The 20,401-nt window shown below is 47.2% G+C and overlaps 1 protein-coding gene across 1 annotated transcript in view; it reads right to left on the reverse strand.

Annotated features, from left to right (window-relative positions):
* Positions 1-1,253: 1,253 nt before the first annotated feature.
* The window catches only part of myo1d (myosin 1D), a 79,966-nt gene continuing 60,818 nt past the window's right edge, over positions 1,254-20,401 (reverse strand). The window contains exon 22 of the mRNA XM_031561353.2: positions 1,254-5,090. Within this exon, the coding sequence (XP_031417213.1) occupies positions 4,934-5,090 (157 nt within the window). The 3' untranslated portion in view covers positions 1,254-4,933. The remainder of the gene's footprint in view (positions 5,091-20,401) is intronic.

The raw sequence follows: 20,401 nt of genomic DNA on the forward strand, positions 1-20,401 counted from the left end.
GAGGATTCTCATAGGGAACTCCTCCCCACCCAGGTGTCTCTGGTTGTCCCTCCCAGGTGCACTGAATCAATCAGGCAATCAGGAGCCTTTTTAAACTCAACCAGAGGATACGGAAGCCAGACTGTCTTGAGCTACAGAGGAGTGAGAACCAGACGCCTTCCAAGACAGTCTCAGGGTAAGAGGCCCGCGGCCTGCCTTTTATATTACTGAAGACGAGTAATCGCTGTATCTCTCTTGCCTCAGGAAGAGCCCGACGGAGCCCCTGACGCCAACGGCCAGACTGGTGAAGCTTTTTGAGTTACCTTTGTGCGCCCCCTCCCTTTTCCCCCTTCAGTTTGTACAATAAATTCCTAAGTTCTGTTCACTGCAACTCTTGTGTCTGACTGCTCTTTTCCAGTTTGTGTACCCACTGTTTGCCCTTGCAAGGCCAGGCTCCCACAGGCCCTCTAAAGCAGTTGCATAGTCTGGCGAAATACTTAATCAGGGCATCACTCAGCCCAGTACTGTAATACAATAAACTGTTCTACAGTGTAAGCCTATGTAAGCAATTACAAACCAAAGGATAAGCACTTGAACATGAACATGAGGTCACTGTGTTTTTTTTCTTCCTGTTTTGGAGCCATATCCTTTGATTCATGGGCAGTTTAGTTTGGCGGGAGTGTTCTTAAGTGCTGGAAACTAGTGTTTTGAGTGTGCAGTGGTGATGGTAGGGTAGTGGTGGGTATGGGGGTTTGTGAATGGTGGCCTTGCCTGAGAACTGCCCTGATCCAGCCAGACGGGGCAGGGAAAAAAACACCCCTGTCATTAACTGATAGGATTTGACACTTTCAGACGTCACCCACCCGCACGTCATCAGCTGCAATTGCCCGAAATAAACATCTGGTTTCTGTGGATTTGGGTTTTTTCTGTGTGTGTGTGTGTGTGCATGCGTGTATGTTGTGTCTGTGTGTTTAATTTGAGTGATGTGCTAGCAACAGAGTGACATTCAAGCAACAGATGGTATCTAAAGCCGCAAAGCCTAGACACCAAAGAAATGTTATATTGCATAACTATTTATATTTAATATTAATACAAATATGCACACAACTACTTTTTCTTCTTCTTCTTCCTCTACTTCTAATACTACTACTACTACAATAATAAAACTGTATCAGTAGTAGCAGCAGCAATATATGGATCATACATGGAATATATGGATTTAACAATTGTTGAAAAAGATTATTAATAATAATGCACAGACAAGAAAAATGCCCTTTTTGAGGATTGATGCATATGAAACAAAGATATTTATTTTCTTAACTCAAAATATGGATGGTTGAACAATTTCATGAATGACTAAACAAATACACAAACAACATGAATATTCCTCAAAACCACTGAAAAACATTCAATGTCCTGCGGGATCCCATATAAACATACACTTGAAAAACACTGATTATGTTCCCTTTGATCTGGTCCATCATCATATCCCCTCATTTACAGTCAAAATTAATATATTACTTAAATACACAAAATACAAAATTAGGCACATACACTGATCAGACTAGCTAGTGACTGTTGAATACAAGGAACAGCACAAACAATACGAAGTCATACAGGTTATTTCTTGTCTTAGAAATAGGGTGGTACTAAGTACTGCACTACAGTTATATGAATCTAGAAACATTTAAAGGCACTTTGATGCATCTGGTCCAGGAGAGGAAACTGTGGGAAGCGAGACACACTGGAGACAGAGAGCAGAGGGCTAGACGCGATGCTGGTGGATCAATAAGAATAGGATTACAAACATCCCCTTTCCAAAGCGCAGAAAGGAACTTCACACAACACTGACAAGGTACTACATCAAGTGTGGCTATCCTATTATTTCCATGTGTCAGGAAAAAAAAACCCATCTGTGTGTGTGGAAAGACTGGATACTTATTTGGTTCACAAACAGACTGGCAGTCATCCATTCCAAAACGCATACCAGTACAACTGCTGCCTGTTGCAGGTAGAGGAAAACATTAAGTTCAACAGTAAAATCAAAGTAAAAAAACCAAACAGACACCACTCTGAGACTATCCTGGTTTTGAAATGTGACAACGTTACAAAGCGTGTGGACAGCACACATCACGCCGTTCTAATCTCCTTACAGCAGTGCTGTCTGGCCACGGAGTAATCCAGAGAGAGCGGCTGACGGAGCAGGGAGCACTCCTCTCAGCTCTTCACTTTCCACTGGCGGCTGAAACACAAGTGATGCTAACGCAGCCTAAAAGCCCAGCCTACATTCAGGAGATAGTGGAGCATGAAAACTATCTTCACTGGCGGCTGAGGTGTGTGATGTGGATCCCTATGCAAACTGGGGTCAAGGAAGAAGATAGCACTGCGTATCTGATTCAAAGCTCAGTGGGTATAGCACCAACACGTACGGCAGACAAGGCAGAGAGGAGATAGGTACGGGAGGATGGGGTGGACAAAGAGAGTGGCACCGCAGCGTGAGGTGGATGGTTGGAATGATAGCGAGGCAACGACAGAAAAATAGATCAAAGGAAAAGAGATGACTCTGCCAACTAAATCAGCCACTGCCACCACACTGCTGTGCCCGCTCCTGCTACCCTCTTCGCCTGGCACCATCACCCCCACCCATCAGACCACACGTCATCCTCGCAAGATACCACAACAGAGGCCACTCCCCCTCTCCTCTGTCTCAAGTCTTGGGTACCAATTAACTGATCACGACCCTAATCTTGCGAATGGCTCCTTGAGCTTCTGCAGGCGAGCTGTAATTAAAGGGGGGCGAAATGGTTTCTTTCTCTGTGAGGACAGACGTGACTAGCTGATATCAGCGGCGGCTTTGGCACTTCTCATCCACAGAGGAGAAATTGCGCAAAGTAGGCCACGCGTCCTGGGAGCTCCTTTCTCATCACCCTCCACTGATTCCTGTTGATTTGAGTCAATAAAGCCAGAACGCACAAACCCACTCACAAATACACTAAGTCGATATGAGACAAACACGGACTCGTGCGCAACTCTTAATCAATAGCGAGGAAGAGAAAATAAAAAGATTGGTTTAGGCTTCGCCATTTATAACTAACACAATACACAATTTCAAGGATATCCCGCTCCACACACACATCAGTGACATAAAGACATTTTTCAAACTGCTATTCTCGGGGCTTGGGATGACTCATTAGATTACACGTCCAATGAGCCGTTAAGCACAGTGATCTGTCAGCGGGGTGGATGTATGACGTATAAAATGTCTGCTGAGAAGACAAGAAGAGTGTATTTGGTAGAAATAAAAATCTGAGTCGGTTAAAATCTTATTTGGCATAAAAAGAGCATGTTGGTCTCGCCATGTGAGACGAGATACTCTGCGTAAATGAACACACTCCTTGGGGATGGGTAGCGAGGGTCAAAGTTCAGCCGACGCTACAAAACTCCCTGGCTGAGGCTCTGTCTGTTGGCATCTAGCGGATGCTGAGAAGGAAGGTTCTGGTGCGTAAGCCTTTATGAGGGGACCATAGAAGCTCTACTACCTGTCTCTCCCACAGCATCTTTCAAATGGATGACTGGTTTCACACACACACACACACACACACACACACACACACACACACACACAGAGACTATCAAAGGGAGCTAGCGAGAGGTCTAGCCGGATCATGGCTGATGACCACGCTCGCTTTGTGGCCATGGAGTCAGAGGAGAGGGCGTGTGTGACTCAAGTGGCTCCTCTGTCAGGGGTAAGGGCCACCTTCAGACCAGCCTTGCCCTGCTTTCACAGGGCCTGATGGGGGATCACAAGCAGGACTAAACCGCTGCATACTTCCTGCCTGGGTGGCGCTTACTGCTAGCATCTAGTCTTAGTGCCATTTATCTTACATTTAGTATACATATACATGTATACATAATACATAGTATAGAAGTTTTAATATTACAGTCATTGCCTTTATTTAGTGTCTCTCGTGCCGAACTGATACTAAAGTATGCTGCTTCTGGGATAGCGTCAATGTAGGCTTGTGTATTTGCATTAGCTCGTGCTTGTATGTAGTGTTATAGTAAATGTAGAGAGCATACAAATTCAGAGGTGATTAAGTAAGGATAGAGTTTAAACGCTCTTCTCAGAGCTGTGGAAGATAATGAGGACATGCTCAACACATCCTTCTCTACACCTGACGGGGAAAGTGCTCTCATCAGTTAGGACACACGCCCAAATACACACACACACACACACACACACACACACACACACACACACACACACACACACACACACACACACACACACACACACACACACACACACACACAATTTGGTCTCTACTACAAAAGGAAAAGGGATTTCTTAGGAACACATCGCTCAAAACTAATTTACCAATGTCATTGACCCAAATCAATACAATCTCCAAAAGGTCAAAAATAATCAAAGTCTTAGCTGCGGCCTGATATAATCTCTTTCATCAAAAACAAATAGGAAATGCTCCTTAGCAGATCAGACATACTCATCTAATATCTCAATCTAAATATTACATTGTTTGGTGTGCACAAACTTTACGTTTTTTCCCCTTTATTTGGCTCTTAAAAAGGAAATCAGTTCAACTATCTTCCCACATCATCTTTACCATTTCTATGCGAGTCTCTTTGGTGAATGACTTTGGTGAATAGCGACTATGAGGAATTACAAGCAATGAAAAGCATAGGACACTATTATGTTGACATTTCCCATTCATATACACATGAAACAAGGTCTCAATAACACCTCCTCCAGGATTACCAATGGAGCTAAGCGAGTTTCAATTACGCCTGTTTCATTGTAGAATTTTTATATGGCTTTTATCTCTGAAATGATAAGTTTTAGTAAAGGGGGGGGGGGGGGGGGGGATGGCAATGGCTTCCAATGGTCCTGTTCAGATGGGATTTCCTGGATAACCCCTCCCCCCCGGAACCCTGTTTAGTTGACTGGCACGGCGAGGATGTAGCCGGAGCGGTTCTTGGTGAATTCGGGCTGGGGCTGGTTGATCTTGGGCTCCACTACGATGGTGCACTTCCTTCCATTCATGCTGCACTGGATGGGGCTGGCAATGTTCACCTGCAGCTTCCGCTTCTCACTGGAGAGGAGAGGGGTGGAAAGAAAGAGAAAGAGAGGGAGAGAGAGAGAGAGAGAGAGAGAGAGAGAGAGAGAGAGAGAGAGAGAGAAATAAAGAGAGGGGAAAAAGAGAGGGAAAAGGAGGTAAACAACATTAATTTGTTTTCGTTATCAAATCACTCAATCTGGCAGTGACTGCATTTTTGGGTGTGATATTGGATGGAGGATGGAGAGCAAGGAGAAAGGTGTTTTCCAGAGAAAGGATCCCTATGCAGGCCCTAGCTGGGGTTGACTCTTAACCGAGCGCCTGTCACATCGGCTTAGAGCTTTCTGGATGAATGGGCCTGCTACTGCGTTCCCCCTCTAAGTGGATCAATGCACCAGTGTGCTAGCTGGGAAACCACACTTTCAAATAAGCACTACGCCTGGTAGTGAGTTTGTGTGCAAGAGAGGGTGTGCATAATTGTTAATAATGATCGTTAATTAATTAGTTAATTGAAATGAGATGTGTCAGCCGCACTATTTCAAAACAACGCCTCTCACATCTCCTCCATTGAAACTGTGTTTGCAAACATGTCCCCAAACACAGGCTGAAAGGCCCTGTAACTCGCATATGCCTGACAATTATCATAGGCTCTGAAAACTGCAACATTTGGAGGAAGATCATCTCCATGGTGATGGTATGGCATACTGTCCGGGAGCCTGCCAACTGAATAACAGAGATGACTGTTCAGATTTTGGATGTTATGTGTTTAATTTTCAAAAAAAAGAAAAAAGGCATGATTACTCAATCTGCCTAAACAAGAGGATGATTCACTCCAGTGACCCTCTCATAGGATGTTATGTAAACTGTGTCTATGGCTTAGGAACGGGAGAAAAATATTCCAAAACCCACAGCAGGCTTTTGCATCTTCATACGTTACAGTGGAGAAAGGGTGGCTGTTCCGAGGGTTGCCATGGTGACAACGTGAACTCTTCCATCTGCCATGGCTATCTTTGCCAGCCTTTTGGGGGTGAGTCTGTCTCCTGCTGTCTGTCTTTCCAGCTCTCAAGTCTTGGCCTCCATCTCTCTCTCTCTCTCTCTCTCTCTCTCTCTCTCGTTCAGTATCTCTATATTTAAAAAGCTCATTGACCCCTATCCCACAGAACCAGCACCAGAGGCAGATCCAGCACACTTTCACTCAGCACCGTGTTTTGACTTTGACTGACTGCCCAAGTGCTCTCTCCCCCTTCTCTGAGGGATTCTATGGCCTGAGCCATTGTTATTCCACCATCTCTCCAGCCCCACTTCCACAATCTCCTATTACTTCTGCACTAGCATCAACATCACGCTCGTCTGGAGGAGGCGTCTGCAGAGGAGAATAAGAGCGCACACTAGGGCAAAGCTTGGGCATTTGTTTTTGTTGATTTGACAGCAGCGCGAAAAAACTAAATCAAAACAAGCACAACCCCTGAGCCTCTGCACTCTCACCACAAGCCCCACGCCTCTGACAGACGCTTCACAGCAAGCGCCAATTAAACAACTATAACACATAAAGACCCCAAAGCTCTGGAGGAGGAGGAGACTCTAAATCTCCTCTACACAAAAGCCTGTGGTGCTCCGTGCTCCTCTGTATCCAGGGACGGGGCACAGATGTCGCTGGGCGCCGCTCACGGTCGTGGTGCTTGGTGCTCGGTGGCCGCCGCCGCGTCCCCTCCCAGAAACAGGCGGGCTCCTGTGTGACTGTAACCGGTGTTCCATCACGCCTGTCTGAGCTCAGCAGGCCTGCCGCGACGCCCATATGGCCCTGGTCTGCCAGGGCTGGAGCCCTTTCATGGGAGACGCCTGACTGTGTTTTATTATGATGGCTGCTTCCACAGCCGTAAGGAAAGACTGTATACTTCTTTACCTTTAATTGACTATTAAATTATATTTTTGGGGTGTTTGAAGAATGAAATGTGGCATTTTGTTATCCATGAGTTCTCAGTCACTGATGGAGGGAGGGAGAAATGCTTCAGATTGAGCTTGAAAGGGGAAGGGAGTGTTCCTATATGGGCTCGAATTTTAAGACTACTCAGAAAAATGCTCGGGATGATTTCTCTTTCGCTTTCATGGGGCTGGAACTTCATTTGAGAAGGGGAGTGGCGAGGTGAGGCGAGGCTGCCCTCGCTTCTGAGTCCACCCCTCCGGGTCAGACCGGTTCTCCTCCGCACCCTCCCCGGCCCCAGACAGCGGCTGCGCGTTCCCACCGGAAAATCAATTCTTTCCAACCCCCCCCCTCCCTCCCTCCAGCACCCTCGCCCTTCACGCTCAGACTCAAACAGTCCTATCTGACCCACAGCCCACAGAACCCCTCAGAGGGAGGAGCGAGATGCAGGGGGGGTTTGGGGGGGTTGGGGTGAAGATAAGGGGCAAGGAAGAAGTGAAGAGAGAGGAGAGAAGAGAAGAGAAGAGAAGGTTTTGGAGGAGAGCCATTTGGAGAAGAGGTACTCTACACCACTGAGACATGGAGAGTGAGGAAAGGGGGAGAGAGGGAGAAATGGTGAGAGATGAGGATGGAGAAAGAGAAAGAGAAAGAGAAGGGGAGGGAGAGGGAGATTGCTCCCAATGGCCAAAAATAGTTCAGTGGGATTAGGATTTCTTTGTCCCGGCTGAATCTACAGCTCTCCAAAAAATTAAATCCAGGATTTCTCTGAAACTCCAAAAAAGCCTGTGAAGAACTCAGAAGAAGAAGAGTGGATAAGATCCTATTGATCTTAAAAGGCTGTTTTACGCGCAGTCCTATTGGCTAGGTGGCCTCACCTGGGTAACACCCCTGTTTGTAGCTCAGAAGCCAAGCTTACCAGTGCTAACGTGTCCTCTTTGATCAACTTAGCTCTCTTCTGCGCTCACACATGATGGAGTGGATGCAGGTGGCTGGCAAGGAGGGCAAACATGAACCTGAGCTCACAGGCTCATGGGTGTGTGTGCTCATATGACACAAAGGAGAGGCTAGGTGTGAACGCACACACACACACACACACATAAGCAGACGTGCAGACACACACGTACAGAATTGACACAGGTGTGTGTTCACACACATACATCTTCACCAGACCTGCCAGATGTTCCCCTCTTTTTATATCCCTTCTTTCATGCCTCTCTCTACAAGTCTTCTTAGAATCCTGTTTCTCTGTTTCACAAGTTCTATACTGGTTCATACCACCCTCTCCTCACTGTCTCACTCCTTCTTTCACACATACACACACACACACACACACACACACACACACACACCACTGACAAACTTTGTCACACTCCTGCACCCTCTGTAATGCTCTAAATAACACGTTCTCTCACTCTCCCCCTCCTCCCTCCATGCCTCTCGTTTCTCTTTCCCCCTTATCCTCCACACACCCACATGAAGACATGCTTGCCCTCAGACAACGCATTCCACTGCACACAAGCACATGCTAACACAAGCACATGCTAACACAAGCAAACATCTGTGTGCATGCAAATGTCTCTCAGTGTGTGCAAACCCATTCACACACACACACTTCCTGCTGCTAAAGCGGGACTGGAAGAACCTCTCTCTCTGAGGTTGCTAATAATAACCCTAGCTATGTAGCACAGAGGGATTAGTAGTGTGTTTGCCTTGTCTCTGCTGCAGTCTGAGAGAAAGAGGGAGAGAGAAGGAGAGAGAAGGAGAGAGAGAGAGAGAGAGAGAGGATGCAGAGCAGACACAGAAAGGCACATACAGATGCACCACACACATGCACAATAACACAAAGACACATAATCCGTCTGCGTCCTGCGTCCTGAAGCAACATCATTAGCACAGCCCTACAAAGTCTCACGGATCCCTTAACAACAGAGATGCCACAGCCACACCTTCTGATGTTATGAAATGATCTCAGTGTCAGGGAAGGACAATGGGATGGCACTGCATCAAGCAGAACTAGCCCACGCCAGGCAGCCTGGCACCGGCTTTTTACAGTGGCAGGCGAAAGAGCAGTTGTCCCAAATCCCAGAGAGCATTTGAGGTTTTTTCTTTGCGACAGGTCTCGCTTATGTAAACGAGTGTTTACCGTCCCGATAGAAGCGAGAGGAGATGGTGGCGCTCGGGGTGGGGTGAGGACGAGGATGGCAGGGGCAGCTGCCTCATATCTGCCCTGACAAAGTGACTGGGAGCCTCCCGGCCTGCCAAGCCTGAGCTAAACCTGAGCTATTATTTATCGAATCGGAGTAGAGGTGAGCCCGCCGCTTTCAATATTTATTAAGCCGTGGAAGAGCGGCAAATCCTCTGCAGCTTTTTTTCATCTCTTCATATCCCCTCTGCACTCTTCTGCACTCCTTCTCTCTCTCTCTTGCACACTCTCTCTCTCTCTCTTTCTCTCTCTCGCTCTCTCTTTTGAAAAATGAGCGTGCAATACTCGCAAACGAGGAGATTACAACGCAGGTCATCTCATAAAATGCGGGGAGGCTTTGCAGCAGAGAGGCAGCATTGATCAAAGCCACGTGCCCCGTTTGCAGGCAACGGAGAGAGGGGGGGAGGAGAGTGAGAGAAATGGAAAGAAAGAAAGAAAGAGAGAGAGAGAGAGAAGGAAAGTGAGAGAGGGTGAAAGAGCCGGAAATAGACAGGAGAAAGAATCAATGTTAAATAGGAAGCCTCGTAGAGGCGCCACGTCGAGAAGGGGCCAGGCGGTGTGGAGATCAAAGCGGGCAGGCCAGCTCTCACTCCAGAGGAGAGAAGTCGCATGCTTTCCACGGTTGGCAGGAGAGAGAGGGAGAGAGGGAGACAGATGGAGAGCAAGGCAGAGGGAGAGGGAGAGAGAGATTTATGGATCCGTCAGGTAGGGGATGCAGACAGGAAGTAGCAGGGGGGCCTTTTGAACTGAGGAACAACTGTCACAGTCAGAGAGACATGAAAGAAACATACTCATCAAAGAGAGAGAGAAACATACTATGTGGCTTGAAGGAGACAGTATGTATTGGATTATGTCTATATGTATTGTAATAAAAAAATTGCCGTTTTTGAAAAAGAGAGAGACAGGAACAAAAAGAGAAAGAGGTAGACATAAAGGGCAGAGAGAGAAAGAAGTATCAGTAGTTGAAGAGGAAGCATAAAAAGAGTGTGACACAGAAAGACAGACAGTAGAACAGCAGGCTTAGATTGTTACATAGAGAGAGAGAGAGAGAGAGAGAGAGAGAGAGAAAGAAAGAGAGAGAGAGAGAGAGAGAGAGAGAGCTGTGAATGTGAAGACAGGAAGTGTTTTTTTATATACAGTACAATGCCCTCATCAGTGCCTGCATCACAGTTCCTCTGGGGAGAGGAATGAGTCAGAGAGCGCCGCGGACAAACCCATGGATCAATCATGCACATCGACCAGACCCAACACACACTGAGCCTGCAGCCAGGTAAGGCTGGACGGATGAGCGCACAGACCGGAAAGTTCCGCATTAGAGGAAGTTCCTCAGACGCACGCAAAACAAAAAAGGAAAAAGAAAACCAAGGAAGGTGGGGTTGGGGAGGTGGGGACGCAATTAAGCGTCGCACCACAGACAATCTGCCCTTTAGCTCCCAAACAATGTAACAGATGCTCCTCTTAACAAAATGAAGAAAGGAACACACTCCTCCTGTGATCCTTTCAGAGGGGGTGAGGGAGGGCTGCTCCATCTCCCCGGAGAGAACTAAAGTGCCAACCACCTCTGGGGAGGAGAGGATGTCAATGAGAGTGACCAATAGACTGTAGCCTTCAGACAGTAGACTGCTCAGAGAGTGTATCTATTAAGGGCTAATCTGCTGAAGCAAGGGGGGTAAGTAACTATTTGCCCGGAGCAAATGAGCCAGAGAGAAAAGGAAAAATGAAGATTCTGTGGATGGACAGTGCTCTCTCTATCTCTCTCTCTCTGTCTCAATCTCTCTCTGTCTCTCCTTCCAGGTGAACTTCTCGCCCATCCAACAAAGATGGCCCTGACACATCTTAGTTAAAAGCAGTCAATACTTCTAATACAAACTCACAGAGCCATGAGGAGGGGAGGCGAGCGGAGTGCTAGAGTGACTACATTATTACTTCATTTGTTAGCTAATCCCTCAATACAATCAATACATCAATGGGCCTCCCATTCAGGCCTGACTCATCAAAGCCCAGCGGTCCGATGATCACAGTTGGTTGACGACGAACAGGTTTGGTATTGACTGACAGCTGATGAATGTGAGACAATAAGTGGAGCAAATAGGCTGGCCAGGAGTGAGGGAGTGGGAAGGAAAGAGGTGGATGGAGAGGTTCAAATTAAATGAGAGCAGTAAAGGGAGAAGTGATGACGACGATGGAGTATTCGCAGGGGATCATGGCGTGTGCGTAAGCATCCGTAGGTTTAAAGGGTAGTCAATATGTGTGTGTAGTACTATATGTGTGTTAAAATGTGTGCAGTAGATATATATACATAAATGTTGGTGTATATATATAAGCTGAAATGGTAATGAAAGTGTATAATTCAATTCAATTTTATTTATATAGCACCAAAACAATAAAATTGTCTCAAGGCGCTTTACAGAGCCCAGTGCCTGAACCCCCTTAGAGCAAGCACAATGGTGACAGGGGCAAGAAAAAACTCCCTGTTAATCATGAAGCCTTAATGTATGTGTGTGTGTGTGATTCTGCATGTATATGTATTGATCAATTTGTGTAATACAGCTTTCTGGATTTGAGGATAATAAACCTTACTGATGGCTAGGTTACTGCAAAAGTGTATGTACTGTATGCTGTGTGAGTGTGTGTGTGTGTGTGTGTGTGTGTGTGTGTGTGTGTGTGTGTGTGTGTGTGAGTGTGAGAGAGAGATAGTTAGTTTCCTTGGGGGGAGGGGTGGGGAGTAGCAGAACCAGTACATGGGCAGTATACTTATTGAGCTGACAAACAGGAAGTGACATCCGACTGGGAGGCGGGGGCTTGTGTTGTGCCTTACGCACATGACATCAATAAGGTATGACTGCTGCTGGAGTGGATGTGTGGGTGTAGGCAATGCCAGGGTTGCACGGGGCCAACAGGGACGTGAGTCGGTGAATCAACACGCCTCAAAGAATGTGGGGTTATCTGTTTGTGTGCGCATGTGCTCGTGTGGAGAACATACACAGTGCTGTGTGAATGTATGTGTGCATTTGTGTGGGTGTGTGCATTTGTAATATGAGACAGAGAGAGAGAGGGAGAGGAAGAGGAAGAGGAAGAGGATGGGGGGTGGGGTGGGGATGAGACAGAACAAGACAGACTTAAGAAGATAAGGTGTGTGTGTTTAAGTATGTGTCTGAGGGTGAGCGCCTGCTGTGTGTGTGTGTGTGTGTGTGTGTGTGCGCAGTGCAGTCTACAGAGCTGTGTGTACCTGTGATAAGAACCGCTGTGAAACTGCAGAGTGATGAATGGGTTTAGGAACATGGAGCCTGCATGCTGGCACTGATATAGGGGAGGAGGCAGGATTATTGTGGTGAGTATCATATATATACAGTATATAGGAGAGAGATAAGGACGTGGGAGAAGGTGAGAATTGGGGATGCGAGATGCAACAAGAGAATGAGAGGAACAAATGAGAGAGAGAATGAGAGAGAGAAAGAGAGAGAGCTGATTGGAGTGCTGTATAAGAGCAATGCCTGTGTGACCTCCTCGTTCTGCACAGTGGATGCACTGGCAAACAATGAAAGCAGGAGAGCCAGTGAGAGAGAGCGGGGGGGGGGGGGTGAGAGAGTGTGTGTGTGTGTGTGAGAGAGAGAGAAAGATTCAGTCAGAGAGAGAGAGAGGGGGGGTGAGAGAGAGAGAGTGTGTGTGTGAGAGAGAGAGAAAGAGTAAGTCAGAAAGAGAGAGAGAGAGGGGGTGAGAGAGAGAAAGACGCAGAGAAACAGCAATGCAGGGCTAGTGCTGAAAAGTAGGTCAGATCCACTTTGCGCACGAGTGCGTTCACACACACACACACACACACACACCCACACACACCCAGGAAGAGCCAAGCTACGCACCCCTCACATCTCACTTTCTCTCTCTCCTCTCTCTATCCATCGCTCTCAATCTGGCCATCGGTGCAGACATACCCAACTCATGACACACACAATGCTTTTCAACAACACATCATGAACTGCATATGCACCTGTGTGTATGTGTGTGTGTGTGTTAGCATATGTCAGTGCTTTCACCTGTTTGCGTGCGTGTGTGTTTACGCGTGCGTGTTTGTGTGAGGCGTTGGCGGGTAGGTGTGCATGAGTGCATGTTTGCACGTTAGCTCACGTGTGTGTGTTTGTGTTCACGGGGGACTGGGGTGGTTATGTAAGGCCCGAGATTGCATTAATGAACACGTTTGTTCCCGGGCGGTGAAGAGGGTGTCCGTGCCATGCGGTCGAGGCTCCAGGTAAAGACCGCTGCATTAGACGCACGGGTGGATAGGGCTTTTGCAATCAGTACAGGGTTTTAGCATTAACACAGGGAGAGATAGAGACAAACACACACAGAGTGAGAGATAGAGAGGGAGATAGAGAGAGAGAGTTACATTTTTAGATTAATTTACTGTTTATATACACATTGCTATATTTACAATTTTCTTTAATATTCTCACTATATTACTCTGGGGTAGCTTTGGCAACACTGCCTCAAAAGTCATGCTAATAAAGCAAGCAACTCTAATTTGAAAAAAATTGAAATTTGACACAGAGAGAGATAGAGAGAGAGAGAGAGAGAGAGAGAGAGAGAGAGAGAGAGTGGTGGAAACCCTCATCTAGATTTACGGCAGTGAGAGCACCTCCACTCAATCACATGAAATCAGCACAGGAACAAGCACACACTTATGCTAAGAGACTGATGAGAAGCTTGAGGCAAAACACAAGCCATTTTCCCCTCCTTCTCCATCCTTCTCCATCCCTCTCTCCCTCTCTCTCAGTGACAGTGGACGAGTCATCAACATTCACTGCCAGAAGGCCTGCTAATGCACTAAATATCAAACATGGATTGGACTGGTTGCTATGGGAACTGCATCTGCAGCTCTTGGGGAAAGAGGCGTGTTGAGAGGTGGGCAGGAGGAGGGGGAGAGGCTGAGATACAGGAAGGAAGGCGGCGAGAGGGGGAGGGGGCTGGATGGTGGGGAGTGGGGAAGGGAAAGACGGATGTGTGAGTGGGAGGAGGTGGAGAAGGAGAGAGGTGAGAGAGGAAGGGAAGGGAGGGAGGGAGCGAGGTGAAAAATAGATGGAGGGGTGAGAGGAGATGAGAGGAGGGAGTGGGGGAGCATGAGTCTGAAATTTCGATTCAGCATAAACTGTGACCTTGCCGTAGACGACAAAGACATCAGGGGCATTGGCAGTAGCAGCAGCAGCATTGGCGGTGGGGAGCGGCACCAGCGCTAGCCGCTAGCGTCTAATGCGCCAGATGCTGTCTCAGGCAGGCCGTGCTTTCTCCTAAATGACGAGACCGATGCGCTATCACGTTACCGGATCGGTTCATCGGAGTGCCGCATGGCCGGCCGGCACTCATCTCCGGGCTTTCTGCATTATCATGCTTCCGCAGACTTGCACAGGCAGTGGCGCAGGCAGTGGCGCATGTCAATAAACAGCATCGGGTGTCCCTGCCCTCTCCAGCACGCCCCATCTCTCCGAGACGGCGCTCACACACTTCGGCTGATTGCATTAACAAGCACAGACTACAGCGGAGATGATTACATTACGATATTCATCCGGTTTCAGCCCTCCATCTGTCTCCCACTTGGACCTGCAGACTGGACCGAGGCTGAGCTCTGAGGAGGGCGTATAAATGAGCCCAAATGTTTAAAAATAACCACATTAATGGTGTTCTATTCCATTGGTTACAGATGATTAACTCATTAAAGTTAATTAGGGTTTTCTATTAATGAGGATAAAAAACGAAATGACTCAGGTTTTTTTTCTTCCAATTGACACAATAATAGCGTGATAAAAAGGGTGGTGCATATGAGTGTTTATGTGTTTGTGTGTGAGTGTGTGTTTGACTGCATTTGTGTGTGTGTGTGTGTGTGTGTGTGTACTTAGTCCCTAATTGACTCCCTTCAGAGACCTCTCACCTGTGTTTGAATGCCATATTAAATGACTGATTAGCTAAACCCTAGATTCCTTGTCAGTGGCTTAGAGTAAAACCCACTCACCCTTTACGCCGATCCCCTCAGTGTAAACGCTCTCTATCCACTCTTCATCACAATCATCAAATTATCGGCTTGTAACTGAGACGTGGATGGATTTTTCAAAGGGAAACAAAATTCCACTAGCATTAAATAGTGCACCTATTTGGAACATTGGAGAATATGTTCAGAAATATGTCTGCTGAATATATGAATATTTCATTCTCTGCATTACAGTTTTGCGTGTGAATAAATGATGATAAACGATGATATATGGAGGGACGGGAGTAGAGGCGAGGGGGGAGGGGACCAGGTCTCTGCCACCCCCTTTCTCTTTCACAGGTCAGTGCACACACACACACCAAAGCCTCCATCACCTCAGCTTCTGGTCTGATACAGTGTGTGTGTGTATGTGTGTTTGTGTGTTTGTGTGTGTGTGTGTGTGTGTGTGTGTGTGTGTGTGTGTGTGTGTGTGTGTTTGTAGAACATGCACACAGAAACAAAGGAAATATTTCTAAGCCACATAAACGCAGACCTGCTCTAACGGCACACCTACCCAATAAGTACATTGCACAGTGTTTGCTGAGTCTGTGTTAAGGGCTGTATGAAAGATGGAGGCACATACCGAGACATTAATTCACATACACATACAAATCCCTATTAACACTATAAGCAACACCATCCAAACACAGTCTTCTCTCTGTCACTCTCCCATATCCCTCGTGCGTTCTGTTTTCACTCACATAGGTGTGAATGTACACACACACACATGCTTACACATACATACAAACACACACATGCACACATACATGCGCACACACACGCACACACACAATATCACAAACCTCAACTCTCTTTCTAGACTTTGCTTTCTATTTATTTTCCTCCAGCACCTTATCTTCTCACCTACTCTTGAGGTAACACATTCAGTCACATGGTGTCTCTGTCTGCCTCCTGCCTCCTGCCCCCACACCTCCCTCTTCCAGACCTCCCTCTCTCACCCACTCCCTCTCTCACCCGCTCCCTCTCTCACTCGCTCCCTTCTCTCAGGCACAAACCATCTTCCACTGTCACGCTTCCACCCAGAACAGTACTTTCAGTACTAACTGCTTAACTCTATTTACTTCCATCTCCCCATGTCTCTCTCTCTTACACACACACACACACACACACACACACACACACACACACACACACACACACACACACACACACACACACACACACACACACACACACACACACACACACACACACACACACACACACACACACACACACACACACATATACTTTATTTCTTTCTTCGAACCATCACCCCACTTTCACTCACTCAGTCATCATTTCTGACAGTGTTGTTCTCTCCCTCTCTGATTGGGTCCCTGCCCCCCTCCCTGCCAGTCCAGTTTCCTGGTATCTCCAGTGTGGTCCATTAACAGTGTTTCCAATGGCACAGATTGGAGCCTGGCCCAGTTTAAACTCTGGGCAGAGGAGGCTCAGAGAGAGAGAGAGAGAGAGAGAGAGGTATGGCAAGTGATAAGAGGCCAAGCTGAGATCAATACAGAGCCTGGCACGTGATGGAGCTGAGTCAGAAATAGAGATCAACAGAGAGAGAGAGAGAGAGAGAAATAAAAAGAGAGAAATGGAGAGGCAGAGAGTTGATGATCAAAAGAGGGCCTAATTACCACAAAAACTCTTGGTGCTGTTTACAGCCATCATGCCCCCGCCACCTCCACAACAACTATGGTGCCATTACAAGAGCCCCCATCAAACACAGGCCATGAGCTGACTCAAACGGAACGCTGGCTAACGAGCCAATTAACTCCTCACACATGACCCCAGTGGGAGCGGAGAGGTGAGACCTTCATCCACCTCCCGGCGTCCCAAACGCATGTTGGGACTCAGTGGACACGACCCCCCCCCCCCACACACACACACTTGTCTTTCTCTCTCTTTCTCCCTCTGGCTTTCTCTCTCTCTATCTCTCTCTCACTCTCTCTCTCTCTTTCTGGGTGAATGGGTCCATGGTACTGCTGGCTTCGTTTCGGGGAGAAGAACAAACCTTTCATCACTCCCGACACTGAAAAGCGAAGGATGGAGGTGACCATGGCTGGCTATGGCTATTCACAGCCATTCTCTCTCCCCCCGCAGCACAGCACAGCTTCCTCAATCAGCACAGACACAGGCCTTTCATTAGGAGAGACACACAAGGGGGGAGAGCTGCCACCAGAGGAGACTTTTACAGAATAAAAGAGAAAGAGAGAGAGAGAGAGAGAGAGAGAGAGAGAGAGAGAGAGAGATGGGGGCAATTTACACAAGCAGGAGAGCAGAAACAGCAGAAAAGAAAAGGGGGATCAGGGGGGTACAAAAGGCGTCTGGCACTTCACTGAAGAAGTTCCTGTTGTGAGGACGGGGGAACAGGAAAGTTCCTGTTCTTTTTTTCTTCTTCTTCTTCTTTATTATTATTTAACGGCGGCTTTGGAAGGGAACCAAGTGTTTGCCTCATCTCTGAGTCATCCGCTAGCAGGGGCTTGCCCAGAATGGTGACTGCAAATGGGCCTTTGTGTTCCGATGAGGGTTCACTTTCTCATGGATGGGTACCCCGTCACTCTCCCTGAGTGTGTGTGTGTGTGAGGAGGTTATTTGCCTTGACCCGCTGCAATCACCACCACAAGTGATCAGCAGATCAATAATGTGGATCATGTATGAGTCCTCTGCGGGAGTATTGAACTTAGATCAAGCGTCCCCCCTATGGATATCCGTGGCCCTTTAGTTAGTGGTTCAAATGGAAACACTTAGAGAGGGGCCTTTGCAGGGGCCTGACACAGACTGAATTACTGAGAAGGATCTGATGAGAGAGAGAGAGAGAGAGAGAGAGAGAGAGAGAGAGAGAGAGAGAGAGAGAGCACATGTGAAAGACTAACTACAGATGGGTGACTGTGTGACTTCACTGATTCTGCTTTTGGGGTAGACACGCGTCAGAGAATGTTAAATAGGTACGGCTATGCATACGGCTATTCACAGATTACAGCAAATAAAATCAAATAAATGTTATCTTTCATACATCCCTTCCTCTGTTGATGACACACTGTTTAAATCAGAGAAATCCTCCAAAAGGGTCCATAACGTGTGATTACCAGTGTGCTATAGCCTACTCTAATATGCCATGTGACAGCACTGCAAGACCTTACTGCACCAGAAACACACGCTTGACTGACATGTCACCCTCTGTATAACTGGGACAAACACAACAACATGAAAGGTACACTTCAGGGAAATAAACAACTTTCTCTACTCCCTTAGAATTTTTTTCAGCAAATGTCAGAACAGCTGCTCCTGGGTCAGAGAGAAAAAAAAAAAAAAACCCACACAATGGTATTTTTTTTGTTTTGGTAGGAAAGACGGATGTGTGCCAGACAAGGCCCAGATGTGTTCTTGAATCTGCTAGTCTCCCCCCCCTAGTGTGTGTGTGTGTGTGTGTGTGTGTGTGTGTGTGTGTCTGAGAGTGTGGGCTGGAGGTGAGGCTGCGGTGAGCCCCGCTCCTGTGTGAGGGAGTGACAGAGGCGCAACAGCCACCGCAGCAGCAGCGAGGGAGCGAGGGAAGGAGCGGAGTGAGTGAGGGAGCGGGTGAGTGCTGCGTGGTGTGCATGTCAATGCGGGAGCGCCGGGGCTAAATATAGAGTCTGCCAGAATCAACAGCAGAGCGGCCTTAAATATTTCATCTCCAGAGCTGGAGGAACCAGGGGAGAGAGAGAGAGAGAGAGAGAGAGAGAGAGAGAGAGGGAGAGAGAGAGAGAGAACGGGAGGGGGGATAGAGAGAAAAGGGGGGACAGGAATAGACAGAAAGAGGGGGGGAGAAAGAGAATGTGATGGGGGATAGGGAGGGGAAGAGAGAGAGAAAAGGGGAAACAGGAATAGACTGAGAGAGAGAGAGAGAGGGAAAGAGAGAGAGAGAGCAAAGAGGCGAGATGAAAGGAAGCACACATATACACACTTGTGCACTGCACCACACACACACACTTACACCTCAGATATGCACACACATTCTCACACACACACACACACACACTCGCAAACACACGGGCACGATTCATGCTTGCTGTGCAAAACTGGAGGGGTTATCTGGGTGTTTAGTGAGAACTGTTCTGCATCAATGTAGATAAGATTGTTGTGTTCTTATTCACATATGGCTTTGAGTTAGCCTCTCAGACAGATTTAGCATTGAGATTTTTTTTTGGGTGTGTGTTAATCTATTCACAGTAGCTGCGAAAAAGTGACAGCGTTAGCAATTTTTTTTGTCAACCCCCCTAAAACATTTCAAAGTAGAGCCATGCATAAACTATAAGTACCCTTCTGTTTCTGTACTCTAAAAATATATTGTTTCAGCTTTCACTGGCACTTTCATAGGCAATGCTGGGGCACTGAGCCAATGTAAATGTCAAGGTTACAGTCACTGTCAATTGTGTGAAAACCCCCTTTGAAGGTACAAAGAATCAATTATGCCATCAATAGGTTCTTGTACAAAGGGCTCTAAGTAAGAATCAGTCCAATCTGAAGAGGACCACTTTTCCTCAAGAACCTTAGAAGTACACAGTGATATTTCCTTATAAATACCTTTCTTATCAGTAGGTAACTATGGGAACTAAAATCCATGAATTTAGCTCTAGCAGTGCACCCACATGAACACAACCCGATGGCTAAAACCTGTGTTCCCCAGCTCTCTCAGTGCAGAACTGATTATGTCTGACCTCAGATCAGCTGAGTAGCCTGTAAGCTAGCCTTGCTTATGATGAGTCTGCTGTTGCTGCAGCAGCGCTGTGCTACAGACGCATGCGTCCAGCGAGGCTTACAGGTTTCTGGGAGAGAGGGCAGCTGTAGCCTTGACTGCAGGTAAAGGAGAGATAAAGGTTAACTATACATCCACTAGGAGGACACTAATGGGCGCACACACACACACACACACACACACACACACACACACACACACACACTTAGCTACAGTACACAACAGTGGCAAGCATGGCCCCTTGCTTCCCTCATGCATCACTTTGATAGATGGAGTGCTAGAGAGAGAGAGAGAGAGAGAGAGAGAGAGAGAGAGAGAGAGAGCAAGTGAAAGAGAACCTTATACATCGCAGGTCATTAGTCTGAAAGGTGCTGACTTTACTACCGTTACAAAGCGAGCATGAGGGGCCAGGCTCAGTGCTTGTTTGGACAAGGGCATCTCCAGAAGCTCTGTTCCGCACTCTCTG

Source organism: Clupea harengus, chromosome 23, assembly GCF_900700415.2.
Source record: "Clupea harengus chromosome 23, Ch_v2.0.2, whole genome shotgun sequence".
NCBI classification, from domain to species: domain Eukaryota; kingdom Metazoa; phylum Chordata; class Actinopteri; order Clupeiformes; family Clupeidae; genus Clupea; species Clupea harengus.